Genomic DNA, 26,718 nt, shown 5'->3' on the forward strand with positions numbered 1-26,718 from the left:
CCCCAGCTTTGTTTTTCCTTTTCAACATTTCCTTGGCAATTCGGGGCCTTTTCTGGTTCCACACAAATTTAAGGGCTGTTTGTTCCAGTTCTTTGAAAAATGTCATTGGTATTTTGATTGGGATGGCATTGAAAGTGTAGATTGCTCTAGGTAGCATAGACATTTTAACTATGTTAATTCTTCTGATCCACGGTCATGGAATATTTTTCCATCTTTCTGTGTCTTTTCAATGTCTTTCAAGAGTGATTTGTAGTTTCTAGAATATAGATCCTTTCCGCCTCTGGTTGTAATTCCGAGATAATGTATGATTTTTGGTGCTATTGTAAATGGAATGGATTCCTAATTCTTTCTTCAGTCTCGTATTGTTCGTGTATAGAAATGCAACATGATTTCTGAGCATTGATTTTGTATCCTGCCACATTACTGAATTGCTCTATACCTTCTAGTAGTTTGGGAGTGGATTCTTTTGGGTTTTCCATATAGAGTATCATGTCATCTGCTAAGAGAGACAGTTTGACTTCTTCTTTGCCGATTTGAATACCTTTATCCCTTTTTGTTGTCTGATTGCTGTTGCAAGGACTTCTAGCACTATGTTGACTAATAATGGCGAGAGTGGGCATCCTTGTCGTGTTCCTGATCTTAAGGGAAAGGCTTTCAGCTTTTCCCCATTGAGAATGATATTCGCTGTAGGCTTTTCATAGATGGTTTTATGAAATTGAGAAGGTACCCCTATCCCTCACTCTGAAGGGTTTAATCAGGAAAGGCTGCTGTATTTTGTGCAAATGCTTTTCTGCATCAATTGAGAGGATCATATGGTTCTGACTCTTTTCTTGTTGATATGATCTTTTTATAACTGATCGATATTATGCATGTTGAACTCACCCTTTGCACCCCAGGATGGAACCCAATCTTGGTCATGATGGATAATCCTTTATCACCATTGCTTGGATCTCTATTAGCTAGGATCTTGTTGAGAATTTTGGTGCCCATATTCATCAGGATATCGGTCTATAATTCTCCTTTCTTTTTTTTTATTTAAGATTTATTTATTATTTTTTTGACAGGAGATAGAGAGCACCAACAAGAGAGGGAACACAAGCAGGGAGTGGAGGGAAGAAGTGTAGGCTTCCAGCGGAGGGAGTCTTGATGTGTGGGGCTCGATCCCAGAACGCCGGATCACGCCCTGAGCTGGAAGGCAGACACTTAACACTGAGCCACCCAGGCGCCCCTGTAATTCTCCTCTTTTGATGGGGTCTTTGCCTGGTATTTGGGGATCAAGGTATCACTAGCACTCATAGAATGAGTTTGGTAGTTTTCCTCTGTTTCTACTTTTTTGAAACAGATTCAGGAGAATAGGTGCATGGCTTTTCTTTGAATGTTTGGTAGAATTCTCGGGAATCAGCCAGGCGGCCTGGAGTTTTGTTTTTTGGAAGGTTGTTTATCACTGACTCAATTTCTTCATAATTAATTGGCCTGTTTAAGAAATCAATTTCTTCCTGTTTCAATCTTGGTAGTTTATAGGTGTCGAGGAAGTCCTCCATCTCTTCAAGATTGCTTAATTTATTGACATATAGCTGTTGATAAAAGTTTCTAATAATCCTCCCAATTTCATTTGTCTTGGTGGTGACCTCTCCCTTTTCATAATTTTATTAATTTGGATCCTTTCTCTCTTCTGTTTGGATAAGTCTTCCCAGTGGTTTGTCAATTTTTTTACTCTTTCAAAGAACCAGCTTCTAGTTCTGTTGATCTGGTCTACTGTGTTCCTGGTTTCTAATCCGTTGATCTCTGCTCTAATCTTGATCAACTGCTTTCTCGTGTGTGGGTTAGGCCTGTTCTTCTGTCTCATCTCCAGCTTCTTGAGGTGAAAATATAAAAACTGCATTTTAGATTTTTCTATTCTTTTGAGTGAGGCTTGGATGGCTATGTATTTTCCCCTTAGGACTGCCTTTGCAGTGTCCCATAGGTTTTGGACTGTTGTGTTTTCATTCTTGTTGGTCTCCATAAATTGTTTAAATTGATTTTTAATTTCCTGGTTTACCCAATCATTCTTGAGCAGGATGGTTCTTAGTTTCCAAGTGTTTGAGTTTCTTCCAAATTTTTCCTTGTGATTGAGTTCTAGTTTCACAGCACTGTGGTCTGAGAATATGCAGGGAATAATTTCAGTCTTTTGGTATCGGTTGAGACCTGTTTTGTGACCCAGCATATGGTCTATTCTGGAGAATGTTCCATGGGCATTAGAATAGAATGAGTATTCTTTGGTTCTGGGGTGTAGTGTTCTATGTGTCCTTCTGTATCTCTAACTACAGCCTTTAGTTTAAAATGTAATCTGTCTGATATGAGAATCGCTACTCCAGCTTTCTTTTGAGGTCCATTGGCATGAAAAATTGTTTTCCATCCCTTCACTTTCAGTCTGGATGCATCATTAGGTTCAAGATGAGTCTCTTATAGACAGCAAATGGATGGGTGAAGTCTTTTTATCCAATCTGCAACCCTGCGGCATTATGGGAGCATTTAGGCCATTCACATTGAGAGTGATTATTGAGAGATATGATTTTAATGATGTCATGTTGCCTGTGAAGTCTTTGTTTCTATAGATTGTAAATTTCTGTTCTGTATCACTCTTGGGGCCTTTTTACTTTTATAGAACCCCCCTTAACATCTCCTGTAGGTCTGGTTTTGTGGTTACGAATTCAGTCAGTTTCTGCCGATCCTGAAAGGTCCTTATCTCTCCATCAATTCGGAGTGACAGCCTTGGTGGATAAAGGATCCTTGGCTGCATGTTTTTCTCAGATAGAGCTTTAAAAATATCCTGCCAACCTTTCTTCTCTTTCCAGGTCTGTGCAGACAGGTCTGACGTTATTCTGATATTTTTGCCTCTGTACATGGGAAATCTCTTCACCCTGACTGCTTTCAATACTGTATCCTGGGATCTAATATTTGTGAATTGCACTATGATGTGACGTGGTGTAGGTTTGCCATGGTTGACCTTGGGAGGGGTCCTCTTTGCCTCTTGCACACGAATGCTTGTTTCCTTTGCTAGATTAGGGAAGTTTTCAGCTACAATTTGTTCAAATATCTCTTCTAGACCGCTCTCTTTCTCCACCCCCTCGGGGATGCCAATGATTCTGACATTGGAACATTTCATTGAGTCAGTAATCTCCTGTAATCTACATTCTTGAGATTGGATTTTTTTGAGCCAGGTTTCTGTTTTAACTTTCTCTTCTACCATCCCATCCTCCGATTCACTAATTCGTCTTCTGCCTCATTTACCCAGGCTGTCAGAGTGTCTAGTTTTGACTGCATTTGATTCATAGCATTTTTAATTTCTGCCAGATTCGCTCTCATTTCCGCCCTTAGAGATTCTATATTCTCGTTAATATTTTTTTCAAGTCTACATATCATCTTGACCGTTGTTACTCTGAACTCCATTTCTGATAATTTGGTTATATCCATATCCATTAGTTCTGTGGCAGAGGCCACAGACTCATTATCTTTTCTTTGCTGGGGGGAATTTCTCCTTCTCGTCATTCTGATGAGGAGAGATTGTGGGGTTGCCCAGAGCCCAAATTATTGACCAGGACCCAGGCAGTGCGCACTTGTTTTATAGGGACTTTAGGGATGTGGGCTTCTTGATTTTTTCAGCCTGCCTTCTGGGGGAGGGGCCTGCCACACTGATATTCAAGCAACCCTGTTTGGGTAGAGTCTCCCTCTCCCTTGCGAGGGGGGATGGGGATAGGCACACTGTGAGCTGGTATTTCCAGGCTTTTGTTTTCTGGCGGCTTTCCTTGGCGGTTTTCTGTGACTCTTCTGAGAGTCAGAGCAGTGGTGGCAGAATCCTAGCCTCTGTCTCAGAACAGAGAGATCGCAGTCTGCTCTCCATTGAGCTCTCTTGGCCTCTTTAACTCTGTTTCTGTGGGTGCTGCCAAAAACCCTGCAGCGTCCTGGGTTGTGCGCCCCATAGCCAGTGTCCCAGCCCTCACTTCCAGGCCCGCATGTCTCTGTCCTTTGTGTTTCTAACACCGCCAGCCGCCCCCCCCCATTCCCGCGCGCACTCCCGAGCTCTCAGTTTCAGTGTGGTTCGGGCTCACTCCAGAGTGCCAGTTTTCAGTTTGGTTGGGCGCACGCTCCAGAGCTCCAGGTTTTAGTCTGGTTCCAGTGAGCGTTCAGAGCTCCGGTTTTCAGTCTGGTCGCGCACGTTCCCGGGCTCACGGTCTCAGTCTGACCTCTCACGGTGCTGGTTTGTGAGTCCGGCCTGCTCCCCAGTGCAGGAGGCTACTGCTTCCCAGCGTCTGAGCGCGTCGGCTCCCTCCCCCTTCTGTTTATCTTCCGGTATCTGTGCGTGGATTCATCGCTCTCCACTTCCTACCTCAATACTCAGCCCTGGAGATGTTCATTTGTAGAGATCCAGATGTATCTTCCTGCATCTCAGGCTGATTCCGTGCGTTTTCAGGTTGGTCTGGTACATATCCAGCTCGACTCAGGGGACCAGCCAAAAAAGGGGACCCCTACTCCTCCGCCATCTTTTCCCCCCCTTCCAAGAATTAGTATTATTTCTGCCTTAAATGTTTAGTAAATTCACTAGTGAAACCATCTAGGCCTGGAGTTCTCTCTTTTGGAAGGAAATAAGAAGCTACAGTTAAAAATCTCTTTAGGGCTATTCAGCTTATTTATTCTCAAGTGAACTTTGGTAGTTTGTGTATTTCAAGGAAGTTGTCCATTTTCTATAAGTTGTCAAATTTATTATCAGTTGTTGTTTATAATATTCCCTTATTATCCTTTTAATATGTTGTTATCTGTAGTGATAGAGCCTTTGTTATTCCTGATATTGGTAATTGGTGTCTTCTTTTTTCTTTCTTCATTAATCTGGCTAGGAGTTTGGTTTTACTGATTTTTCTCTATTGTTTTTATTTTCCTTTTTAAAAAAGAGTGTATTTGTTTGTTTGTTTATAGAGCACGAGCAGGGGTAGGGCAGAGGGAGAGGGAGAGAGAGCATCTCAAGCAGATTCTGTGCTGAGTGCATGTGGGGCTTGTTTCATGACCCTGTGATCGTGACCTGAGCTGAAATCAAGAGTCAGATGGTTAACCAACTGCACTACCCAGGCTCCCCTCTCTATTGTTTTTCTATTTTCTATTTCATTGATTTCTGCTCTCATATTATCTTCTTTTGTCTGCTTACTTGCCGTTTAATTTGGTTTTCTTTTTTACTTTCTTAAGGTGGAAGCTGAGTTCATTGATAGGAGACCTTTCTTCTTTTCTCCTATAGGTATTTCATGCTACAAACTTGCTTCGACCGCTGCTTTAGCAGCATCCCACAAGTTTTTACATGCTGTATTTCATTTTCATGAAGTTTAAATACTTTCCATTTGCCTTCTTTATTTATTCTTTGGTCCATGGCCTGTTTAGAAGTATGCAATTTCTTGTCCATATATCTGGAAATTTTTCAGAGATATTTCTGTTACTAATTTCTAATATAATCCCATTGTCGTCTAAGACTCTTCTTTGTATGTCTTGTATGTATGCATTTATTGAGACATGTTTTATAATCCATTTGGTTTATTTTGGTAAATGTTCTGTGTACACTTGAGAATAATGCATATTTTTCTTTTTTTAGTAGCATGGTCTACAGGATCAGTCACGTCAGGCTGATTGGTAGTAATGTTCAAGTCAATTATATCTTTGCTGATTTTTTGCCTATTTAGTCTATCATTTATTAAGAGGTATTACAATATCAGACTATGATGAAGGATTTTTCCATTTCTCCTTTCATTTCTTTTTAATTTAATTTAATTTATTTATTTGAGTGTGAGAGAGAGAGCATGTGCAGGGGGAGGAGCAGAGGGAGAAGGAGGTTGCCTGCTGAGCTCGACATGGGGCTCGATCCCAGGACCCTGGGATCATGACCTGAGCCAAAGGCAGATGCTTCACTGACTGAGCCACTCAGGTGCCCCTCTCTCATTTCATTTCTATCCTTTTTGTTTTATGTATTTTAAGGCTCTGTTACTAGGTGTGTAAATAGTTAGGATTGTTTAGGATTGTTATGTTTAAAGATTTATTTATTTTGGATAGAGAGCAAGTGCAGGGGGAGGAGCAGAGGGAGAGGTAGAGAGAGAGAAAGAGAGAGAAATAAACTCTCCACTGAATGCAGAACCAAATGTGGGGCTTGATCTCAAGACCCTGAGATCATGACCTGAGACAAAAATCAAGAGTTGGACGTTTAACAGATTGAGCCATCCAGACACCCCTGTTGGTTTTTTATTTTAATGTTGTTTGGGATATTAGGCTTCCTGAATGTGTGCACTCATGTTTCTCATCAGTTTGGGAATCTCAGCTATTATTTGTTTTATCCTCTCTGGGATGATAATTAACATATGTTAAGCATCTTTCTATCCTCTATATCTTTCAAACTCTCTTTAATGTTTTTCATTTATTTGTTGAATTCTGGGTAATTTCATCAGTTATTCTTTAGTTGTGTCCACTTTGCTGCTTAAGGCTTCCATTGACTTTTGTATTTCAACAGTTTTATTTATCATTTCAAGACATTCTAGTTGTTTCTTTTTCACATCTGCTTTTCACTCCAGATAGTTCCTTGTTGCTTGCTTATCCATGAGATTTCAGTTGTTAATTCTTTAATCATTTCATACATTGTTATTCTGCTGTGATTTGGCAGTTCTGATATCTGATGGCCTAGGGGCTTAACTCCCCTCTTTGATATTCCTGTACAGTCTTACACACAGTAGCTTGATTTCTCATGAGTTTGGTACTTCCTTTATTGTTGTTATAATAAAATTAGAGGATGAGGTGAAATGTATTTTGTCTAATATTTCTACTTGGAACTGTTCTGAGCTGAATCTTAAAGAACAATTCTAATTCTGACTCTGATCATTTATTTCCTTGCTCTTACTTGATAAGAATCCTATGTGCCTAAAATAGGGATCCCATCCTCCTAAGAGGATATGTATCTGTTTCTACTACAACAGCTACAGCTAAGGTTGGATGTCACTCTAGGACCAGTTTTTCCCCCTTAAGGATTTTGGCTTAGTACCAGAATCTCACGTTGAGAATTCCCTTCTCCTGCTGACCCATTTACAATGTCCTTGTCTGAACCAGCCACTGTGCCCAGCGGCGTAGCATATAGTGATTGGCTGGGCTGGGCTTTAGGGCCTCTTGGTGCTCAGAAGTATTATCAGCTCCACCTGAGCCGTAAGAAAGGGGTGGTATGCAGGCTGGGAGAATGAGTAGATTCTCCCAAGAGAACTCTGGTCTGTTCAGTACAGAAGAATAGAAATGATACTGGGTAGGAACATATCAGATGCCCACCACAGAAGATGATATGAATTTTAAAGTAGAAGTTATTTCTATATAGGCTTTACTTACAGTGGGAGGAGCCCTTGGTAAATACATATGTCTCTTTCTGAGTTCTAAGAAATAAGATATATCACTTTTGGAAGATACAGTGTTTCTTTATTCTAGAGTTTGTCTGTTTGATGGGCAGTTGTCAAAATTTATTGAGTTGGGAAACCAAGGAAATCTAGTATATGGCTCAGAATTAAAATACATTTTTGTTTTAATTCAATAAATCATGTAAACTTGCTCTTGCACTTTGGAGTGCTTGAATCTCAACTCTGTCATTACCCTCTCTGTGTCCTTAAATAAGGTATCCAAATTCTCTGAACGTAAGTTTCCTCATCTTACAAATGGGGCTGATATAATCTGCCCTTTCTGGTTCTTGTGAGTATTAAATAAGCAAATGTTTAAAAACCATTTCATTAGTGTCTGGAGTGGAGTAAGCATTTCATAAATGCTCTCTATCGTTAATATGTATGAAATATGGATGTTGAAATGATTTGCCTTTGAAATAAAACAACTTACAAATACAGTACCTGGAAGAATTATGGACTATCTGATTTTTTTTTCTTTTTCAGATTCCTTCAAATACATCAGAAATATGTTGTATTATTAGAGCAACACCAGGAACTAGACAAATGAAAAGTAAAGGTGTTATTGTAAAGAAGAAGACATATTCCCCACCTAAAGATATTCCTCAAGGTACTATAATATGAATGCAGAGCCTACTTTTTTGGATAATAGAAAACATTTTTTTCATTATAAATTCCTTATGCACATAGGAAGTCCACTTACAAATGTATTCTAGGAGTTCTTTTACAAAGTGAAAACGGTAGAATTACAAAAAGTTTGGTTAGATCTTAGAACCTGAGTAAAATATTTTTTTGAATGTCAGATATTTAATCTTTTGAAAAATTAGCTTATGCCATTGATCTAAATGTATTTATCTAGGATACTTTTTCTTACAACTATTTGAAATGTACTGTTGTTGGATTTCACTTTTAGTAGCATTCTTTGTGAAAATATTTTTCATATATTTTTGCATTCACTTATTGTTGGTTGAGCACTTCCTCTGTGAAAGGCACTGAGCCAAATATCTTATTATATCTCATTTATTTCTCACTATGACTTTATAATAGGCAGATGTGTACTATTATCCTCATTTTATATGTGAAGAATCTGGAGCTAACAGTAGTGTGCAATTTGTCCAAGATTGTACTGCTGGTAGTAGAGAGGAATTCAATCTTCCAAGGCTTTTAAACTCCAAATTTAGGTTTTTCTGTTTTCCTGACTGTATATCAGACAGAATGTCTGATTAGTCATTGGAGCCTGGGAACCTTTTTTGAGTAAGCAGGCAGTGAAGCAGTTGAAATTTAATAGATTATGTATAACTTCAATCCAACTGAACTGTCTACTTTTGATTCTTGTCCCCATTTCTGACACAAACCTGCACTGAGCACTCCCTAAGTCCACAGAGGTTTCTTCTCTTTTTTCCTAAGTTCCTTAAATACTTAATTCAGTGCTACTCATTTGACACTTACTAATATATTACTACCTAACATAATTCACAATGCCGACTTTTCATATTCTTCAGGTTAGGAAGTTTTCAAAGACAGAGACCACATAATAGACTTTTTTCTATCTCTATCTCTGATGACATTAGCATGGTGGTAAGGAATAGTAGGTGCTATATCAGTTAGAGTTTTCCCAAAAAAGCAGAACCAGTAGGATATATGTGCACACATATAAATATACATATAAAGAGAGTTATTTCAAAGAATTGACTTAGGCAGTTGTACAGTCTGGCTGAAAACTGTAGGGCAGGCTGGAAGCTCTTGAGCAGGAGCTGATGATGCAGTCCTTAGGAGGAATTTCATTATTCTCTGAGAAACCTCAGTTTTGTTCTTAAGGCCTTTTAACTGATTGGATAAGGTCCACCTACATTATCAAGGATAATCTCCTTTACTTAAAGTCTATTATTATAGATGTTAACCTTATCTACAAATTACCTTCACAACAACACCAAAATTAGTATTTAGTTTAATTGGTTAATATAGCCTAACCAAGGTGACACATACAGCTAACCATCACAGTCTACTTCATGTCAACTATGTATTCATACATGTGTCCTTAAACCATAATTAATCTGTAAATAAAGTAACAAAGTCAAACTTCTGCCTAACATAATGCAGCTGTCCTACATACAACCAAAATGTGCTAATTCTTTCCCCAGAAGAGGATGCAAAATCCTTAGGTGTTGTTTACTTCTCTTCTTGATATCCTGTAACTCAAGTACTATGATTAAGAGTTAACTATTAATACATTTTATGTTGGTTGATATAGGAATAAGAGAGGGAAGAAAACAAAGATATTTGCTTAAACTAGTTAGGTGGACATACCTGGTATTTATAACTACCTTCCTCCACTACCCATTTCATATTCCCTCTTCCTCAGCAAGCGCCTCAGCTGGTCCTAGTTTTTAAGCTAGTGGGGTAGTATCAACCTCATTTCAGTAGCGTCTGGGCCATTAGTCCTGCTTGGGTTGGGTTGTTGTAATTTTCCATTGACCTTAATCTCAGGGCATAATAATACTAAGAGATGCCCTAAGGAATCTTCTGTATTCCAGACATACTCTTCCTTGCCTCCATTGAGGAGGAAATTTCACTTGAGTGGTCAGGATCAGTGAGTCACCCTGGCCCACATAGTAATTCCCTTGTTTGCTTGTTGAGTCAGAGGCCTGAGGAGCCCAAAGCAGCCAGGTGGCAGTCTTAGCTTCCAGTTCAATGGAATCTTGCTATGTCTCTTGGTGGAAGCATCCCTCCCCTTGGAATTGAGACCTCTAGGGTAGCAGAGCATGGCCTGTCATGGGAACAAGAAGCAAAAAATTTTCCTAGCAGGTTACTAGGGGTAATATTGAATGATCTCACTTCCATCTTCATTTCTTGATTCCTGGACCTGTGAATCCTGGCTGTGGGAGAAATATATTGAATGCTGATTCAGAGCATATAAAACATTTTGAAGAACCTTGTCTCAGCTCTGCAAGGTGTTGCTGCCTAAAGGGTGCTTTAACTGAGTCTTCAAAAGCCCATTCTGCTATTCTGTCAAGTCAGCTGCTTCAAGGTGGTGGGGAACATGGAAAGACCAGTGAATTCCATGAGCTTGGGCCTTTTATCACCTTCTTTTGCTGTGCAGTGAGTTCTTTGATTGTAAGAAATGCTGTGTGGTATACCATGATGGTGGATAAAGTATTTTCTAAGTCCTTGGATAGTTGTTTTGGCAGAAGCATTGCATGCAAGACAGACAAATCCATATCCAGAATAAGTGTCTATTCCAGTGAGAATAAAATGCTGTCCCTTCCATGATGGAAATGGTTCAAGGTAATCAACCTGCCACCCGGTAGCTGGCTGATCACTCCAGGGAATGGTGCCATACTGGGGATTTGGTGTTGGTCTCTGCTGCTAATCAATGTAATACTCAACAGTGGCTGTAGGTAGGTTGACTTTAGTGAGTTCCTGAGCCCCTGCATAACTACCATCCCTGCCACGATGGCCACTTTGTTCATTAGCTTATTGAGTGATGGCGGAGGTGGCTGGAGAAAGAGGCTGACTGGTATCCACGGAATGGGTCTTCTTATCTACTTGATTATTAAAGTCTTTGTCTGCTAAGATCATCCTTTGGTGAGTATTTCAGGGTACACAGATACCTTCATGTTTTTTTGCCCATTCAGAGAGGTCTGTCCATGTACTTCTTTACTAAATCTCCTTATCATCGATTTTCCAGTCATGTCACTTTCATGTACCTAACTATACAGCCAAACTATTGTCTACAATCTGTGAGTCAGTATATAACCACGTATCTGGCCACTTCTCCTTCCAACAGAGTGAACAGTGAGATGTTTTTCTTGAAGTTCTACCCACTGAGAGGATTTACCTTCACCAATTTCCTCCAGGGATGTCACAGAAAGGAGCTGTCCCGTAGCTGACCCTTTCAGGTGTTGCCTGCATATCATGCAGGACCATCTGTGAACCGAGTCTGAGGTTTTTTTCCCTTCAATCAGCTGATTGTGGAGAACTCCCCATGGTGCCAAAAGTGCAGGCTGGGAGAGAGAAGATAGTGTAGCAGCAGTGGGAACCATGGGCATTTGGACCACTTCCTCATCAACTTACTTGTGCCTTTGGGGCTCGATCTCAATTTCGTATATACCGTTTCTATTTGACAATGCAGTGCTGTTCTGCACAGCCAGCTTTGTGGCTTGGTGCATCAGGCTACGTATAATTCATGGTTGGTATCTCAGGTCTCATTGTAACTTGGTATACCATGGTTAAATATTCAGTCTCTATGAAGGCCCAGTAGCAGACTGAAAGCTGTTGCTCAAAAAGAAAGTTGTTATTCACAGAAGATGTTAAAGATTTGCTCCAAAATCCTAAGGACCTGTGCTGTGATTCACCTACAGGATCCAAGCAACATGTATATCTCTCAATGACACTTAGCACCATTGGATCTGCTAGATATTATGGTACAAGTGGCAGAGCATCTTGCATAGTAGCTTGGACCTGTTGTAGAACCTTCTCTTATTCTGAGGCTCCCTCAAAACTGGTACACTTTGGGCACTGAGTAAATGGGTTGGAGTAGTACACTCAAATGAGGAATATGTTGACTCCCAAATCTAAAAAGGCCCACTGGGCATTGTGCCTCTTTTTTCATTGTAGCAGGAGCCTGATGCAACGACTTGTTCTTTACTTTAGGAGGTATATCTCTCATATCACTGGGCCCCTAGAAATTTCACTGAGGTGGAAAGAAACCTAGCAATTCCATTTTCCTGGATCATGGAGTCCCAGCAAATCCACTTCCAAGAGTATATCCAACTGTAATGTGTACATATGTTCATCAGATGATGTTTGCTAGAATGTTCTTAGCAGCATTTGGATAATAGCCCCAAACAGGAAATAATCCAAATGCCCATCAACAATAGAACGGATTAATAAACTGTGGCCCATTCATTCATTGGAGCGCCATATAGCAGTGAGAATCAACAATGCGCAGTTACATGCAACAGTATTGATAAATCTCACATAAGGAGTCACGAAATAGAGTATATTTGACATTACTTATATTTAGTACAAAGCTAGGCAAAACTAAACTATAATGAAAATCACCATAATGGATGTACTAGTTAGGGAAGGGGCTATTAACGAGAAGGCATTATGAGAGGAAGTTCTAGGGTGCTAGTAGTGTTCTTTTTTTTTTTTTAATAATAATTTTTTATTATGTTATGTTAGTCACCATACAGTACATCGTTAGTTTTTGATGTAGTGTTCCATGATTCATTATTTGCGTGTAACACCCAGTGCTGCATGCAATATGTGCCCTCCTTAATACCCATCACCGGCCTATCCCAATCCCCCACTCCCCTCCACTCTGAAGCCCTCAGTTTTTTTCCCAGAGTCGATAGTCTCTTGTGGTTCATTCCCCCTGCTGTTAGTAGTGTTCTGTTTCATTATCTGAATGCTGGTTGCATGGGTATGGTAAGTTTGTGAAAACCCATCAAACTTTACAGCACATATATGCATACTTTTCTGTGTGTATACTATATTTCAATAAAAAGTTTAAAAATAGAAAAACTTAATATGACAAGTCATATTAATTTTTGACATGAGGTAATGTCACGCTTCTGGGTTTAAGTGTGCAGCAAATCAAAACTAAAATGTGTCTGGGAAGTTCTTCTGAGTGTTTAGACTGAAATTTTTAGTTCAATTCAGAGAGACCCCTTGATGTATGTTGAACCAATTATGCCACCTCCTGGCTTCTTTCTAAGTTCTCACCTCATTTGGCAGCCTCTTCATTTAAGTAATTCCCCCTTCAACTTTTGGCCACTTGTCTCTGCCTTTCCTTTAGTAAAAATAGCAAAGCCCCAAGCTAACTAGTGATCGTGTTATTTTAAACATGTAACAGCCTATTTTTAGTCCTGGCATTTAACATTTAGCTAGTTTGGCAGTTAATCAGGACTGTAGAATGAAGCTCACTTTTGATGGTCTAGGACCCCTGTTCATTATGATGCTTGTTCATTAATAATGCTGATTAGAAAAAAAATGTGGTGAAAGTAAACCACTAGAGGAATCCAAAAGAGATGTGATAGAGAAGGTGGTGTGGGTAAGTAGAAGTTTGAGAATGGTGACAGCCTGATGAAAGAGGCCTTAGAAGATGTCCAGTCCAAGGTTTCTCAATGTGTGATCCTCTAACCACCTACACCAGAAATACTGCAGACCTGGAAAATTACATTCTCTAGAGATATGGTACAGGGATCTTCAGTTTGAAGAACTCTCAAAGTCATTCCAATAAGCACTAACATTTGAGAGCCATTTAATGATCTAGTCTATTTCGTTCATTTTACATATAATAAAAATGACCTAGCCAGATCAGTAAACTTGTCTGAATTCACATAGCTAATTACTGGTAGAATCGGAATTAAAACTTAGCTTTCTTGATTCGCAATAGTTTGACTGGGTAGCTGACAAATAAGGCATGGTGTGGGTAGAATAGATAGGGCTCTGGGTTTCTCAGCTCCTCCATACAGAGCAGTTTTGCTTCTCTGTTTTATATATTGGACTTCTGTATTCTATTTAAAGATAATTTTTTTTGAGGGGGCCAAGAAGAGGCTTGCAAAATCATTGCTTATAGCAATAGATGTCTGATACATTATTACTTTAATTTGGCCAATAAGCATGTATTACACACTGGAATATTAGCTGGGGATAAGAATACAGCCTTAACCCTTCAGGGTTTATAGACTAGTGCTGAGACAGATCTCACAGTCTTCTCTATAACATGATAAAACTGGAACAAGGCACTGCAGGAATCTAAGAGGGGATGCTTTTAACTTTGCTTTGGAAGACTTCCAAGCTAACAGTACCTTTTGGAAAAATCAAACAAAACTTGAAGCTATCCTTATAGGAAGATTTTATGATTTCTCTTTTATTTTGATCTTTAGAAAACATGATAAATGATGTGTTATAAATTCATATTTCAAGCTTGTAGTACAATAAGGGCCTTTAACTGGATACGTATACATCTTTAGTGAGAAGCTTAAGTTTTTAGATAATAAGAGCAGGCAGATGTATCGCATAGAAATATGACAAATGAGATAGAAAAGGACTTGAGTATCCTAGGGGTGGTAATAGCAATCACTTAAGAATAAGATATCCCTAAGTCAAAACCTAGCTCTGTCACATGAGTAAATTCCTTAAATCCTCTGACTTTTAGCCTCCTATCTGTAAAACTGGCATAACAGTAGTACTTAGCTCAAAGAGTTGTTGCAAGGATTAGAGATAAGCTATGTAAAGCATCTGAAATATAATAATCACTCATTATGCAACAAGTATTACTTGTTTCTATAGAGTAGGTTAATTCCTCAAGACTATCTATGTTTTTCTTTTTTCCCTTTGGAAATTATTCCTTTGTTTTTATTAAATTGCAAAAGCCTAAAATATATTGTGTGGTTGTTGTATTTGATGATAAATTTGGTTGTGCCATCTCGCTCAAAGAATATAGCAGGTAATTGTGTGTAGTCTTTGACACAGACACATGGGTCTAGTACAAATATAGGGATGCCAGTCCGTTCCTTCGGGAAAAAGAAATCAAACTAGTTTGACATCATGGAGATTTTTAAGCCTGTTGATTTGATGTCAAAAAAGATGAAGTTCTGGGGTGCCTGGGTGGCTTAGTCGTTAAGCGTCTGCCCTCGGCTCAGGGCGTGATCCCGGCGATCTGGGATCGAGCCCCACATCAGGCTTCTCCGATGGGAGCCTGCTTCTTCCTCTCCCACTCCCCACTCCCCCTCCTTGTGTTCCCTCTCTCGCTGGCTGTCTCTCTCTCTGTGTCAAATAAATAAATCTTAAAAAAAAAAAGATGAAGTTCTGCAGTTGATTGGTTCATTTATTCAGCAAATATTTATTGAATCTGGGTGTCATGTGTTAGATGAAGTTAGTTGCTGGTAATATTGAAAGAAAAAAGTAGTTGTCTTTATGAAATTTGTAATCTCATAGAGGAAGTCAGATAAGGTAAAACAAGTCCAGTGGAGACATAGGTGCTTTCATAGAGCTATATGTAGGACTGTGTTGGGGTACACAGGGAGATGCTTTGAAGGATATTCTGAAGCTCTCAGAGGCATTGTGAGCATAGGCTTTCTAGACAGAGGCACCAGCATAAATTGAAGCACAGAAGCTTTATGTATTCTCAGGTATTAAGTAAATGAAACCGGTTATGTTTGGCTGGAATGGAGATTGGTTCTCAGTGAGAACTGAGTCTTGAGTAGTAATCAGAGGACAAATTATGGAAAGCCTCCTATGTCACACTGACTTTTGACTTTCCTGGTCAAATTGCTTTTTAATTAGTTCATTCTTATTAGAAATGTGGGAATGACTTGGAAAGAAGTGAGCTTGGAAGTAGAATGACTGGGTGAGAGTTTTACAAAAGTTCTGAAGAACAGAGTTGAGAAAATAAGGATCTGAGCCAGTGTATCTCAAAGTGTGGCACTCAGACCATCTAGGTAATTTATAAATAATGCATATTCCCGGGTCATTGGTTCAGTGATCTGATTCAGTACTTCTGGGGTTTGAGAACAAGTCTAAACTAAAAATATGTATTGGTATAATTGCCAGGGCTTAGTGACTGATTAGGTACTGGTACAGGGTGGTGAGAGAATAGGACAGTCAGAGGTCTCCAGTATTGTAAAGTTTCAGAAATGATGTGTTCTAGGTACTGTCCATCCTTGGATAATGTATGAAGCCTGGGTAGGTGTAGGTGAGACTAGGTAGCTGGGTGAGCTCATTACCCACTTGGGAAGTTACTACAAATTAGTATGGAGTAGATTACTGTGGTCCAATTTTCAAAGCCTTTAACAAATGAGCAGATAGTGTCTGAGGTCAGTAAAGAAAACAATAGGGAGGAGTGGAGGGTAGAACAGGCAGCGCTTCACACATATTAATGTATTTGGGAATTGCTTAGAGATCTTGTTAAAGTGGAGATTTTGATTCATTAGATCTGAAATGGAGCCCAAGATTCTACATTTCTATGAACTTCTACATGATGATGAAATTACTGGTCCATGGACCACAGTTTGAACAGCGAAGATAGGGGTCTCTGGTATTCAAACTGATCCGCATATCATACTTTCCTGGATATTTGAGTCCTTTGTCCAGAGATTCTAATCTAATTGGTATGAAGCGTGGCCTGTATGAAGGTACAACAAAGTTTGAGAGTTATTGATAAAGGCCAGGGGGTGATGTATGTCATAGTATGAAAGTGGCAGTGGGAATAGGTAAAACCAGCTCTACTTGGGATCTCCTGGTACCAGATGTAGGGGGGAAGTCCCCAGAATCCTGTATTGGAAAGAACCTGGGTTTAGCTTTAGCAAAGAGTAGTAAAATACAAAGGAAGGGTGGGTAGGAAAATGTGAGGGGCTTCTCCCTGGATAGTGGCTGAGGATGAGAAACACAACTGGATCAACTCCTCCCAGTTACATGGCTGGAGTTAGAGGTCTTATGATGGCTACTTACAGCCATCTTTGCTGGGCTTCCCATTGGAATGTTACTGAGGTCTTTTTCTGTCTCCAAAAAGGTATCCTCAGCATGTCCAGGAAGGAGTGAGCCCGCTATTCCTTTTTTAAATTATTTTTTAATGGCCTCTGGATTTATTTCCTAAGGCTTGACAGGATGAAACTAGATTAGCTGGGTGTCAAGAGTTTTTGCCCCCCAAGGATTGGTTATTAATTAATTATTGGTCAACTTCTTATGATGTGTATGAAATAATCTATTTTTTATATCTTTCTCCAGATATTATAATAACAACAAATGGCAGAATGTAGCAACCGTGGCTGAATTTTCACCACTTTGAAGATATACATGAATGTGAAGTCAAAATCCATAAAGCAGAATATCTGCCTGAAATTATATATAATTCAAAAATCAAAATTCTCTAATTATTTGTGATGTATCCTGGCGATGAAATTCTACTGAGATTCTTATAATTTACCCTTAATCAGTAAAGAAACATTCTCCTGTATGCCTCTTAAGTATATGTATTTGTATTGTAAAATAAGAACAAATAGCTTATACTAAAAGACTGTACTCTAAACAGGTGATTTCAGCTATTTATAAGGAGCAAAGTACCAGGCTACTATGTAACTTCCTTTGTTTTTTTTCCCCAAAGTTTGTCCTCTGTATGGATTAAAAGTAGTAAAGTTGTTGAAGCACTAAAAATGAAAATGCTTGTATTACGGGCTATTTTTAACAGAACTTAATTGAAACCACATGAGTGAGAGACCTAATTCCAGGTCTGACTGAAAGAAACTCTATACTCAAGTTTGCTGAAGCAGGGAATGTATAATACGTACAATCATACATTAAGTTTTTGATATATTACCTCCTCCTCAAACCTTCTTTAGCTAATACTATCTGTAAGATTTTGTGCGTTTGTGCATTTGTGATATTATTTGTTGTGGTGTCTCTACACCACCCTTCCTAAAAAGCAGTAGTCCTGTTGTCACTGAACATAGTACAATTGTATAACCGTTGGTGAAATTTTAACTCTTGATGGTTTACTAATGTTATTATACATAAAAATAAGAGTCCAATTTTCAAAGCTGCTTCAGTAAGAAAGAAAATTCTAAAATCAATGAATTAATTTGAGGTTATATAACCTACATAGCATTCATTTTTAAAGAGGAGTTCCATGAAGATATTCTTATAAATGATTTGACAAGGTCTTAAGCCACTAACAAAGCTATTTGTGATTTCTATTTCACATTTTCATCTGGAGGTGAATTACAGGGAAGTTGTTAGGAAATGTAGACGAGACTATTAAAGATGGAGGCTAGAACCAAATTTAGATCTGAATTTTGAATCAGTACTCAACTACCACAGCAACTCTTGGGATGGTTTTAAAAAAAGAAATGTGACAAGAAATGTGGGGAAGAAGAAAGGAAATAGAAGGCCTATTCCCTACTTTCAAGGAGTTTATCATTCAAGTGGGAAGCAAGAGGACAAATTACTTGATAGTTTCTAATCAGGTAGTGGGTTCCTGTGAGAAAGAATGACACCTGATTCTCAGGCTGGGCCAAGTGGGGCTGGAGGAAATAAACACTTATTTCATATTGCTGATAAGGAAAATAGAGCTAGCTCAGAGAGGTAAATACTTAGACCAGGCTGACGTGATTTGGAAGTGACAGAGCCTGGATTTGAAGGCAAGACTATTTAAGCCCAGTTGTTTTTTGTTTGTTTGTTTGTTTTGTTTTGTTTTATCAGCTAGAGCATACAGAAAAATGGGAGGGGAAAAGGATTTGCAGCTGGCATTCAAGAGGCTCAGGGGTGGCGGGTATGACTTCTATTATGACTAAAAGGAAGGAAAGTAGAATAAGCTTGATGGTTGTCTAGAGGGCATGAGAAGTCCAAAGAGGATTGTCATTGGCAAATCCTAGCAGAAAGTTGTACTCTTAACTTTTTGTCTGTGGGTAGGCCTCGGAGGTCTTTCAGTGATCCTCCCTAGAAGAGCATCAGAAAAAGAGTTCTTCTCTTCTGGAGAGAGGGTGTCCATAGTTTTTAATCACATTTTCAAAGTTGTCTGTGATCCAAAAACAGTTAACAATGGGACTCGACCTCTTTACTTCAATATATAACTGAATAATAATAATTTTTAAGCATTTAAAATTTTCAAATTCTACTTCGTGGAAAAAAAAAAAAACACTCAGGTCATAAGTACCCAGAAAATCCAGTTGAAAATGCATGAAGGGGCAGAAGTAATGTCATTTCCATTTAAAAATTTTTAACTGGAGTGTTTTTTTAACCTCTCCAAGGTATAATTCATCATGGTTTGTTCAGTTGAATAGCCTCTTCATCTCATATTGTGTTTATATGAAGGGTATAATACCCAGACTTTCCAGATAAAAGTTACTTACAACCTCTTCTAATGTAATGTTGCTTTCTAACCTGTATTTTAAAATGTTGACCCATCTTACATCTTAAATCCTCCCTTGATTCCATAAATTCTTCTATGTACCCATTCTTCACCCTTTCACACCCAGATTTCCTAAAAAGAGTGCCGTCCACTTTTGCACCATCCCTCACCCCTCAGCCCTTCCTCCTCCACCACCTGCTCCCAACACACACACAGTCTGACTTCAGCTCTGGTTCTCCACTGACACTGCTCCTCTCGAGGTTACTAGCAATCTCCTTGATGCTAATCTAAGGGGTATTTTTCAGTTCTCATCTTACCCAACCTCTCTCTCCCAGCTAATGATATTATAGACTATTGCTCTATTCTTGAAAGCCTCCAGTAAGGAATGACCTCTTGGAAACGTTACTCTCCAGGCTTTCATCCAATCTCCAGCTCTTTCTCTTCCATTTCTCCTGAAGGCTCATTTTCCTCTGTCCAGCCTTTAACTTTTGATGCTTCCTGGGGTTCTCTTCCAGGGCTTCTTCTCATATTACATTGTAACATCCCTGGGTGATCTCATCTACCTCTGACTCCAAGTACCATCTCTGTGCATTTGACCCCAAATCTTTTAACTTCCATGGATATACATAAGTGGACATGTGCGGTGATTGTCTCTGCATCTGTCCCCCAAGATTAGTTGTCTTTCCTTGTATTCCCACAGCATTCTGTACTTGCCAACATCATAGTATTTATCATAATGTTACTTATAATAATAATTATAGCTAATTTCCAGTCAAATTCTGTTTTTTTCTTCCTACACTGTAAGGGCCTTGAGTGAAGGAACTACACTTGTTCATCATTGTGTTTCACTTCCCCTCTACCTCCATCTTAATTGGGTTTTGAATTTCTAAGCCATATGGTTTAGGTGGGATTGATCCCATCCTTAGTTCCAGGGGTGGGCGATTAATGGTTTAAATAAATTAACATAGCTCTCCGAACTCTGGCACAATGATTGATTCAGGAATGGGGCCAAGGCCTAAAATGATCCTACTGGTATAAAGCTCAGAGTTTTTTCTGGGAATGCTGGGATACAGACATTTTCTTTATTCTCTTGGATTTTTACCTGAATGGATTTCACCTGAAAGGAAAGCTGCTGGCAGCCACCTGTGTCCACAAATGGAGGCCTGGGAATGGAGTTCACACAGAGAAATTAGAGCTTTGATAGAGAAACTGGATTTTTGATATCATTGTTTCTGTCCCTAGATGCATCTGTGCCTGAACTTTCCATCTACTTTAGGTCCAGTTCTGATAGCTAATCAGTTTCTTTTTAAACTATGCTAGTTTAGTTTGGTTTTTCTGTCATGTGTAACGTAGAACATCCTGACTGGTGAACTCAACCAAGACCTTCCCAGACTTCTAGATCGATACAGCCAAATGCTTGCTCATCATTGCTCCATGGCTTCTTATGGTATCTCATATTCAACATATCCTAACCTGAAGTTATTTTCCCCCTTGAAGCAGTTCTTCTATTTTCTGTTTAAGTGTTAGATATCTTAATCCATCCATGTTAGTTGAGCCAGAAACTTGGCTATCATCCATGGCTCCTCCCTTTCTCTTATTTTCTCACAGGCAGTCATTCATGAAGTCCTGTTTGTCCTGAATCCTAAACAGCCCGCAGTATTTTTTACTCCCCTCCATTCCTATGGCCTTTCTCTGAATTTATGCCAGGATTATCTTGTATGGTTTTGTGTAACAGCCTTACCACAATATTCTCAACCTTTATTTTTGTACCGTATAGTTAATTTTCCACAATGCATCCAGAAGGAGCTTTCTGAAATGTTCATCTGATCATGTTTTCTGCTGCAAAATCCCTCAGCAGCTCTCCAATGAGTTCTGAATAAAGTATGATCTTTTAAATTTATTTTATATAGTTTTCTTAATCTAGTTCAATGTTATCACTAGATTATATTATAGGTCACTGAATTTTTATATTTTATCATGCCTCAGCCTTGCATGTGCTCCTCCATCTGCCTGAAACACAACTCCCCTGCCCACATCCTCTTTTCTTTAGCTTCTCCTATTTTTATTTTTAATCCCTATTCATTCCTTCCTTCAGAAAATTCTCCTTAATTCCCCCAGAAGGCTAATTGTCTTTCTTTGTATCCCCAAGTCATCCTGTACTTGGCCACTTCATAGCACTTATCACAGTGAACTAAAATTGCCTGTCAAATTCCCCCCCCACCTCAGACTGTAAGCTCTTCAAGTGTAAGAACCACTTCTTGTTCATTCACGTATTTCCAAGTTTTAGCACAGTTGTCAGACACATATTAAATATATTAAGTATTTGAAAAATATTTGTCATAGAAGTTTATCATTATATAAAGGACCTTCTTTTGTATACTTCTAATAGAATTCAAGATGAGGATTTCAAACCAATTTATTTTATACCGAAAGTAAAACTTTCATTCCTTAAAATTCCTACTTATCACAATGTGTAATAACTTTTTGTTTACTTGTTGGTTTCTTAAGGGCAAGGATTCTACCTGTCTTATTTGTTACTGTACTCCTAGAACATAGTAGGTGCTTGATGTCACCATCTCTCTCTTTTTTTAAAGATGTTAAAATTTTATTTATTCATTCATTCTTTTATTTATTTATTTTAGAGAGAGAGCACAAGTGGGGGCAGGGGAGGAACAGAGGTGGAGAGAGAAGGAGGGGGAAAAATCTTAAGCAGACTCCTCACTGAGCATGGGGCTTGATCTCATGACTCTGAGATTACGACCTCAGCTGAAATCAAGAGTCGGATGCTTAACTGACTGAGCCACCCAGGCGCCGCATCATCTCCTTTTGATTGTTTCCATTAGAATACAAAATTCTCTAACATCTTTCATTTTGAAAAAAGGAAAAAAACAATTTTCCCTCCTCCCATCTCCACTCAGTCCTCATTTCTCTGCTCCCTATCTCAGCAAAACAGGAATTGTCTGTACTTGCCTTACCACTTCCTTTCTACCCTTTATTTTTTTGAACACACTCCATTCAGGTTTTTGCTCACATGAGTCCACTGAAACTACTCTTGTCAAGATGTCCATGTAGAGAAATCTCATGGACAGTTAAATTTTCAGCAACAATCAATACAGTTGATCCTTTCCTCCTTTTGGGCACATTTTTCTTCTCTCCTTATTCTTCTTTGCTGGATCCTTTTCTTCAAGATCTATAAGGTTGTCCTCATTGAATCTTAGTCCTGAACTCCCTTCTACACATACACATTCTCCCTAGGTAAGCTCCTCCATTCCATTATTTTAAATGCCTCCAAAATTTATCTTTCCAATCCTGTCTTCTCCCCGTATATTCTACTCAGAATCTCTACATGGATATCTAAAAGACAATGCAAACTCATTATATCCAAACTTATTATGCTTGATTTTCTTCTTTAAACCTGTGCTTTTCTTGATCATTCTATTGGGAAATGACTTCCATTTAGATGCTTAAGGGAAAAACCTAGAAATTGATCCTTGGTTTTTCTTTCCTTCACTTCTGTCAGAAGTTCTGTTGGCTTTATCTCCAGAATAACTCCAGTAAGCCATCATCCACTTCCACTGAAAATACACAGTAGCCTCCTATACAGTTTCTCTACTTTCATTCTCATTCTTTTATAATCCTTTCTCCTCAAAGCAGCCAGAGTAGTCTTCTAGAGGCATTAATTGGAGGATGTCCGTCTCCTGTTTTAAACTCCTGTAGTAGCTCCCACCACATTTAATCTAACCTCTTTGATTTACAAGGCACCTACATAATGTGGCTCCTTATGACTTTGTAACCGCCTCACAAACTCTTCTTCTTCCCACAGAGCACTCAGCTCTTCTGGCCTCTTCTTTCTTCTTCAAACAAGTCAAACCCATATCTGCCTCAGAGCCTTTGTACATTTTCTTCTCTTTGCCAGAATGTTTGTCACTACCTTCTTCCCACTGCTGGTTCCTTTTCATTGTTTAGACATCAATTTAAATCCCACATCTTTGGAGAAGACTGTCCTGACCACGCTGTGTAAGTTTGGCCATCGCCAGATGCTTGCTATCAACTATTTTGCTCCTAGATCCTAGGACAACTTGCAAACATCTTGTTTATTTTGCCCGTTCCCACTGAGAACTAAGTTCCCAAGAGTAGGGACTTCTCTGTTCAGCACTATGTCCTCAGTTCCTACAACAGAGACTGAGACCTTAGAGACCTCAAGAAATATTGGTTGAATAAGTAAAAGTTTAGGTTTTCTGGTGTCTCAAACTACTGCCATTCCTTTATTATAGCAGTAAATCATCAATTGGTTTAGCAACTTTTAAAATTGAGGTACTGGGGTGCCTGGGTGGCTCAGTCAGTTAAGTGCCTGCCTTCAGCTCAGATCATGATCTTAGGATCCTGGGATCAAGTCCCACATCAGGCTCCATGCTCAGCAGGGAGTCTGCTTCTCCCTCTCTGTCTGCCCCTCCCCCTGCTTGTGCTCTCTCTCTCTAATTAATAAATTAGAAATCTTTTTAAAAACCCTAAACACCACCAACAAAAAACCACTGAGGTACCTGAGTCCTTCAGGCAGTTTTCCTTGATGATCTAGATTCTGAAGTCTTGTTCTGTGACATTCTCAGTGAAAATTTAACTTGTTTCAGGAAAATTAAGCACAATTGAGGCATGCTTATTAGCATGTGTTTAAGAGAGTAAGATTCTAGTTTTATTGCCACCTTTTCCCATATCTGTAACCAGAAGAGAGTACCCTTGTCTTTTATATTATTGGAAATTATTTTTAATGTAGTCTGCATAATTAAGTAACGTGTCTTATAACAAACTTGTATCATGTTAGTCCTTTCTTATTCTGTAATTTGAATATTACCCTGCAACATAAAGGAAATGTGATGAATGATAGCTAGTTTTTTTTCTGTACCTTTCAAGCATAAGGCTAAATGAGACTATAGAAATGAAGTTATATGATTAGAGAAGAGTAAAATGAAGTATCTCTTATGCAAGCAGTAATGTTCTTTCCCTTACTATTAATATCTATAATTATCCTGTGAAGTAACTTTTTCCCAAGATGAAAGCACACAAGGTTATTGTATTTAGAAACTTACTTCTGAGGGGACAAGGAAATACTCTTCTCTGTGCCAGCCATGGACCAGCCATGAGTCCTCAGTGTCATTGGTTCTGTATATACAGGCTTGAGCTTGTTTCCACTTGAACTCATTTAGTGTAACGTTCTCATATAAAAGCAAAATTAAACGTCCCCAAATGATTAATTAATTGACTTATAGGATGTGCATTTTCTCACTTTTAAAAATTGCATTGACTTCATTTTTTATTAACAAAAATTTTATTCCATGTTCACATTTTTGGGGGTCGGGGGGTGGGAAATAGAATTTGAACCCTGTGAATCCTCATATATGTAGATGTTTACAGCCTGGTACTATAAATGTATTTCCCTTATGATTTTAATATTTTATTTTCTCTAGCTTACCTTGTCATAAGAATACACTATATAATACATGCTTATATAATGTATGTTTTGTGTTAATGAACTGTTTATGTTATCAATAAGGCTTCTGGTCAACTGTAGGCTATTAGTAGTTAAGTTTTGGGGTATTCTAAGTTATACTTGGATTCTTGAGGTTACAGGGGTTGGGGCTCCTTGCCCCCACCTTGTTCTTGGGTCAACTGTATACATAGTTCATTTTGCCTTATTAGAAATCTTTCCCTGTCTAGGGCAATAATCCAGAGGATTATCTTTACACAGGCCATAGTTGGGCAGTTTTGAATCTGTATTGCTCAGTAAGTTCTGGAGCTTGGGCAATGTACAGAGGAGCTATGAATGAATCTTAACCTGAGAACCTCAAATGTTACCTTCTCACAGAGCCCTTCCCCATTCCCTCATCTCATTGCTTAGTTCTCATTTAGAAGCTAGTCCTAAAATTACCTTGTTCACTTATTTATTATCTCCTTATATAGAAAGTTAGTTTTGTCTTTGTGTTTACTTTGGATCCCCAGTACCTGGACCAAGGGCACATAAGCATTTGTAGAATTAATAAATTAATTTTTTGGGGCGCCTGGATAGCTCAAGTCCTGATCTCAGGGTCCTAGGATTGAGTCCCATTGGGCTCCCAGCTCAGCTGGGAGTCTGCTTCTCTCTCTCCCTTTGCCCCTCCCCCCCATGCTCTCTTTCTCGCAAATAAATAAATAAAATCTTAAAAAATTAATTTCTTGGGGCGCCTGGGTGGCACAGTCGTTAAGCGTCCTCCCTCTGCTCGGAGTAATCCCGGCGTTCTGGGATCAAGCCCCACATCAGGCTTCTCCACTAGGAGCCTGCTTCTTCCTCTCCCACTCTCCCTGTTTGTGTTCCCTCTCTTGCTGGCTGTTGCTCTTTGTCAAATAAATAAATACAATCTTTAAAAAAATTAATTTCTTAATCATTTATGAATAGTGCTTTAAAAAAATCTTTTAACGGTGAAACTCATCATGCTGACCGCTAAAATTCTCAGATACACAGTCTGCCTCTTTATTTTCTTTTTTCTATATAAGGCCACTTATTTTATAGTTTAAACTCCAGCTGCAAATTAGTGGGAACTGGTAGACCCTTAAAGAAAATACAATTTGATTTGTCTGCGTAATTAAATTTTCATAAGGTGTTTTTGTTTTGTTTTGTATCTACCCTTCCAACCACATACCAGTTATTTCCTGACATCCATATTTGCCAGAGAATTTCATCCCATGGTACAAAATTCCCAATTCTGGAGGGGGAGTAGGTGAATAAATGCTGGTGAAAATTTATAAGATATGAACCCTGATAAAATTTGGCGTTCTGGGTTTAATAAGACTGTAAGGTCATTTTTGAGCAATGTTTTTGTTTGTTTTTCCTTTGCAAAGCGGTTTTCCTCGTATCAAATCCATTTGTTTACAGTTCCATTGTGGAACTCCCCTCTCCCTATATACCTAGACGTTAAGATAGAGCTTAAATCCTATTGTTAGTTCTCACAAAAGGCTAGTTCCTGTTGTCAGGGTTCGAGGAACTAGTGGCAAACCCTGAAGGCGGCTGCCCTAATAAGTCCCTGGCCGAGGCCGCCTTTGCGGTAGGTCAAAACTGTGGCAAGTGTCAGGGCAGGGCTCTCCACCAGCCACGCGCTGTCAAGCTCTAAGCCCACACCCACCCCTCGAGGCCTGCGCGAGCAGGCCTATGGCCCCGCACTCAACATCTAGCCCAGATCGCGCGCCTCCTCTGCTCAGGGATCCGCTGGACCTGCCAGGAGCGCTACGGAAGTGCGAAACCCTGGAGTCTGAGGAGGGGATGGCGGGGGCCGGTCGGCTGCGCGTGGAGTTCTAAGCATCTCTCTTTGTCCTGGGTGCCGGGAGACGAAGCCTTCTGCATTCCAAAGCACCGGGCGTCGTTCCCGCACCACTCCGCCGTAGCCTCAGATAGCAGCA

The 26,718-nt window shown here is 39.2% G+C and overlaps 1 protein-coding gene across 1 annotated transcript in view; it reads left to right on the forward strand.

Moving 5' to 3' along the window:
- MEIKIN (meiotic kinetochore factor) overlaps positions 1-26,432 on the forward strand; it is a 93,018-nt gene extending 66,586 nt beyond the window's left edge. The window contains exons 12-13 of the mRNA XM_040622706.1: positions 7,923-8,046; positions 26,296-26,432. Of these exons, the coding sequence (XP_040478640.1) occupies positions 7,923-8,046; positions 26,296-26,432 (261 nt within the window). The remainder of the gene's footprint in view (positions 1-7,922; positions 8,047-26,295) is intronic.
- Positions 26,433-26,718: the final 286 nt, after the last annotated feature.

This window comes from Ursus maritimus, unplaced genomic scaffold (genome assembly GCF_017311325.1).
Source record: "Ursus maritimus isolate PB19 unplaced genomic scaffold, ASM1731132v1 scaffold_5, whole genome shotgun sequence".
NCBI lineage: Eukaryota > Metazoa > Chordata > Mammalia > Carnivora > Ursidae > Ursus > Ursus maritimus.